Source organism: Capsicum annuum, chromosome 1, assembly GCF_002878395.1.
Source record: "Capsicum annuum cultivar UCD-10X-F1 chromosome 1, UCD10Xv1.1, whole genome shotgun sequence".
NCBI classification, from domain to species: Eukaryota; Viridiplantae; Streptophyta; class Magnoliopsida; order Solanales; family Solanaceae; genus Capsicum; species Capsicum annuum.
Genome location: NC_061111.1, coordinates 196,942,394 through 196,948,238, shown reverse-complemented (window position 1 = coordinate 196,948,238; position 5,845 = coordinate 196,942,394). Strand labels below are relative to the sequence as shown.

Genomic DNA, 5,845 nt, shown 5'->3' with positions numbered 1-5,845 from the left:
AAATGCATCCGATGCATGTTCACTACAGAAAGTTCAAAGGAAAACCTACTTATCCAGATGCAATTAGTGTTTGCTAAATGGTCACATGTTTGTCCGTATATTTCTTCAAAAGATAGTCATTCCCCATTCATGTGGGGGATTGTTAGGTTCAAGGTGTATATATGAATAGAAATGGAGGAAAAATAGTGGAAGGAAAAAGATTTACCAAATTGAAAAGTGTACTGTTTTAAAGGAAAGTTCACTAATTCTCTCACATTGGTGGGAGAAGAGAACTTGTAAGTGTTTATAATAAGAAACACTTACTCCACTTGGATAGTGAGGCAAGAACAAGGTGGTGCCTCGCGCCGTCGTCGTTGTCGCTCGCTCTGCTCGGCTTCGAATTTGGATTAGAATTTGTCAAATGATCGATCGATGAGATCTATCTTTTTAGACAAATTTTATTTGAAACTTGTTTTACAAGTGAAATTTTAATCCAAAAATATGATATAATTATTTTTCTTCAAGTGCGGGTGCATTTCGGATGCCATGCAAACGCATACATAACGCATCACGAAGGGATGCGACCCTTCGTGGGAAAAGGCACACTGTTTTGCGTTGTTGAGAGATCTGCGCGCTCAAGTCAATGACCTGCGGACGCAGGTGCAGCGCAGATGCTCACTGGAATTCGAATAGTGTCACCTGCGGCCACAGTTCGGGCGCAGGTCCAACACAGACTGGACGCAGGTGACGTGACTGTACTAAATAGGCGCCTTTCTGCTAAACCACTGCATCCTTTCTGAAAGGACACATTAAAGGTTATAAATACCTGATATATTCCTCAGGTATAGACATGATCTTTGACAGCATAAACACGCTTCTTCTATACAAAAACTCGGTGAAATTATTAAGTTGTTGAGTGAGTTCGACGAATCCAATTATTTGAGGTACCACTATAGTTGGATTGAAGGTCATTTTATCCTGGGTGGAAGATTTCATAACCTTGGGTACAGTGAGGGAATTATTCCTTAAGAACACTCCGTGAAGTTGGGGTACTTGGCCTTAAAAATTCTGTTTCATCTCATTTTTGAAATTTAACACACTTCTTGGATAGATTATTCATAATCTTGTGTTGAAGGTGTTAAGGAACTTCATAAGTGTTCTTATCTTAGACTTGAACTTGTGTTAAAGTTATTGCCAATATACAGATTCTTGTACCTGAAAACATTGAAAATAACAATCAGATCATTTACATCTCTTTGTTTTGTCCTAAAGAATAATGCTTATACTAGCTTTTAGGCATGCTATGCCATATCGACTCACGTACGTGGTCTTATTTAAGCATGCTATGCCATATAATGGCTACGTAAGGTATTACAATAACTAGTATAAAAAATTGGTCGATTTTGAAACCCACTTAATTTACAAAGAAGCATTTTCCGTGGAAAGCATTTTCCTTCCCACAAAAGACACCCTAACTATCTGTGATAATTCTTACACTCCCCTTAAAGTTTAGAAAGAGAGTTCATTCTAATTCAGCAAGTATAGATTAGAAAAACAGCTATGTAAAATATTCTCAAATTCATTTGTTTCGTAACAAATCAGTAAATGTGGTGATAACAGAAGGGGTAGTAGTACAATAACAAAATGTCTAGATATAGAAGATGATATAAATAAGCCTCTTTTCGGTTTTGAATGAATACTGAGAGGAAGTCGAAAACAAACTGAAAAAAGAGACTGATACACACACTGATGACGATCAGCTAGTAAATGGATGAACCGTGTTACACATTCCTGAGTTTTTGACACACCAAAGTGGTTGAATAGGTTCAGCACCTATTCCCCTAGCAACCATTCTGTACCTCCATTCAGTCAGTCGATCAGTAGCCTCTGCATATCTCTTCATTCCTGTTTCATCGCAATTCCCTGACCACAATGTCTCTGCCATTGCTGATGCTCTAGGCCAAATTCGTGAGTCCATAACAGTTGAATCAGCTTGTTCGGACCATAATGCTACTTCCCCTCCGATTACCAATTGAGCCTCCTTATCAGTCAGACCATAGGTTATATCATAGTTGTAAATGGTTTCCCAGGTCTTGAAAGGTCCACACCAGGATCCACCATTGCCTTGGTCAGTACCTGGGGGCTGGTCATAGCGGCTGTCATTTCCAACGAAACTCCCATGGCCACAATCCAAGTAATAGTAATCTGCAGATGACACAATGACACGGTACCCAGAAGTGACGAGCTGCTTTGTATTGCTTGGTCCATTATTCCAAGTTTGCATGATAACATGTTGTGGCGAAAGCAGAGATGGATCCACCTTCACATTAGCACTCAATATAACATCCTCCCAGTAGACCACAGTACGGTTGAGTGAGAGGATTTCAGGTAAGGTATTATTGATAAACATTTCGAGTAGCTGACTCTGAGTTCCATTGCTAGCAACAAACGTTTGGATTGATGGATCAGTATTCCAACATGCTGAATTGATCTCATCTGCTCCCCCGTGAAAGAGGGAATCTGGAAACATGGCGATGGTATCGTGGATGACATTCTTGACTACTTCATAGGTTTTGGGAATCAAAGGGTTCAGTTGACCAGTGCCTGGTTCAGCTGCAAGAGCTGGACTATTTCCAGCAGGCCACCAGAACATATTTGCACAAGTGATAATCTCAGGGTAAGCTTCAGCCCATGATCCCGTATGTGCTGCAATATTTGCAAAGTCACAAAAGTGGTAAAGCTAGCTCTTCACATGATCTGTAAAGGTAAAAAATTCTATTCTTGAACAAATACCGCGCTAGCAGTTTTATAGTCCAATTTCATCTTCAAGAGACAGGTTTTCTTAAACAACTTTTTCGTGGACAATATGTGCTTGAATCAGTTTAAGGTTTTAGATGAGACCATCAACACAAAATGTTCATGTACTTAACCCAAAAGAATATCATTAAAGAGAAGTAAATGCTCCCAAGCTTCTTTCAAGTTCTATACAATAAAAATGATGATCTCCGGATTGGATAGATTAAAAGATACTTCAGAATCCTCTCTTGTTCCAATACGTACGTCTTACCTAATATATCTAAACAAAATAATTGTACCTTGTAATCCAATGTGCATGAGTCTACATCATCTTTTGTGTAGTCGCATTCCAAGCTTACGTCCAAAATGGTTTTTGCTAATGGTACTTCTAGCATTATAGATAGAAGTTATTACTCAAAAAGAAGCTATCAAAAACTGTAATTTCCTTTTCTTTACCTTTGTCAAAGAACAATTGTACTCGGTTTTGTTTTTCACTTCAGATACACTATTATAAGCACTAGCAATACTAATTTTACACTATTTCTACAAAGGAATCATAGTGGCATTATAGGGAAATGTTTTTTATGGATAGAGAATGATCCGTCAAAAAGCAGAATCTCCATATTATTCTAGGTTAGTCAAATTTATTCAATAGCTAGCACCCGCTCTTGCCCCAAAAGAGTCAATTGAGAGTCGATAACAATATCTTTATTTCATAGCACTATAACTCTTAAATTTCTATTCTAAATAGCACATAAAATAGACACTACTTCCGTCCACCAGCACTAACGCACTGCATTCCATCAAAACTCCAAAGTTAAACGTGCTCCACCTACGTTTTTGTTTCAGTTTGTGTATGAAAATAAATATATCTTTATAAAAGTTGTTACAGATCCATAAAGATTTCTTTTAAGTTCCAATAAACTAAAAAAGCAGTTATCATCCCCATGTTTTTTAAAACTATAGAATAGATCCAAAAGTCCAATTTTGTTCCTTCCCAAAAAGTATCTATGCTTTCTTGTGATTATCAAAAAAGAGCTTACCGGGCATATCAATCTCAGGTAAAACCCTAACTCCATGTTCCATTCCAAATTCCACAATCTTCTCCACATCCGCCGGCGAGTACATCATCTCATTGCCGTATGCTCCTTTTCCGGCAAGCTCCGGCTCCGATGGAACCACAAGCGGAAACGAATGTGAATCAGTTATGTGCCAGTGAAAAACATTCAGCTTGTTCATACTCATAGCTTTGATAAGCCTCAACAAATCATCTACTCCGTAGAAGTTTCTCGAAGTGTCCAACATCACACCACGGTGAGTGAAAATCGGCAGATCGGATATGTACACGCCTGCGGCGACTCGAGTAGGGTTTCCGTACACGAGCTGTGAGAATGTCTCGAGTCCTCTCATGGCTCCCCATACGGTACCGGCAGTTATGTAGGCGGCGGAAGAACCGTTAGGCGTGGAGAGAGAGTAGGATTCGTTGACGCCGTGAGATAACGGTGAAGTGACGTCGGAGACGGAGATGATGAGGTGTTGTAACGGAGTTGATGACGTCAGGTTGATCGACGGAGTGATGATGTGGCGGTAGTGCTCGGAGAGGATGAGACGGCGGTACCGGTAAACGGTGGGAGTTAGGTAACGGTGGGTCGGGTGGGAGATGGTGAAGTTTGGGGAGAGGAAGATGGATTTTGGGTTGGGCCAATTGAATGTTGTGGGCTTGGGCCAGACATTAATTGGGTAATTTGTAGCTATTGTTTGAGTAATGAAGATAACGAATAGTGAAAGAATGAATGGGAATGTTGTGTCTCCTCTCATTTTGATGACCCGTTAGTAGTCGCGACCGAGAGCGGATTGGGGGGTTTGAAGAAAAACAAATACGAAGAAAGCACTATTTATTATGTTGATTTTCTAAATATCAAATTTTGGAATATGATAAGAGTATTGTTTGTTTGTTGAATCTTGTGATATTACTTTGGAAATAGCTAGGTAGTTTGTTTGATAGTGTTTGGATTGAATGGATGGATGGAAGGACTATATATAAAGACTTGACATGTTTACTTTATTTTTAGATTTAAAAGTCTTTGCTTCTAATTTGTTGGTTTGTGATTTGGATTATCAAGTGACTGAAACTTTAATGTTTAGCAGAATATTTTTTCCAAATTTATCCTTGCTGCACACTAAATTAAGTGAAAATGATAGTTTAGACAAATATTCATTGTAATTTTGTGCTTATAATGTTGGTAAATCTAGCTTAAGCATGAATTAGCATTACCTTTTAGATGGGATAAAGAAAAGCGTTTACGTTTAGTTTCTCGTATTGACTAAGTACTTTGCTTTTTGGTTATTGACTAGATGCACTTAACCAATAGCAGTAAATAATAAGTCAGGGTATTTAACCTAACTTTTATGTTTATACACAACTCATATGAGTCATGATTGGTGAGACAAATTAGAGACATGAAACAAAAGTTGATCCACAGCCCACAAAGGTAATTCCATTGATACTATTTACCAATGCAAATAAAATGAAATCCAAAAAATCAATTTAATGGAGAAAAAAAAAACTAAAAGAAGTAAACTAAAAGGAATGATGACTTAAAATGATTAGTTTAGAGAGATTGCAGGCCAACAGCTAAAGGTTAGAAATAGTCGTTCATCACAATTGTGAATTATATATTCTGACGATATAAAGTTGGGTATTTTTTTTTAGTAAAAAGAAAAGTTCAACTAAATATAAATTGTAGTAATATTTTATTAAAAGAATATGTTCTTCAAAGACCTTTTAAGGAACTCGGATTACGGAATTGTGAAGTGCCAAATGGTACTTGTTGAGTAATCCTTGGTATTATCTGTAGATATTCACTACGGTGAAAAAGCCGGCGCCTTCAGGTTTTGTCTTATTTGTTTTGCCCTTTTAAAATAATGTTATATTGAGGGGTCATTTGGTTGGGAATGCGGTTATGCTGAGATTAATTATGATGGAATAAGTTATATTGAGATTAGATATGTTGAATTATTTTTTATTGAGTGTTTGATTTGTTGTATCCAAAGTAATATGCGTGATATA

General features: G+C 37.6%; 1 protein-coding gene across 1 annotated transcript; it reads right to left on the bottom strand.

Moving 5' to 3' along the window:
- Positions 1–1,735: 1,735 nt before the first annotated feature.
- LOC107843457 (beta-hexosaminidase 2) lies at positions 1,736–4,593 on the bottom strand. The gene is given in 4 exon segments (NM_001324609.1): positions 1,736–2,685; positions 3,819–4,446; positions 4,448–4,464; positions 4,467–4,593. Coding segments are annotated over 4 exon segments (1,722 nt in total).
- Positions 4,594–5,845: the final 1,252 nt, after the last annotated feature.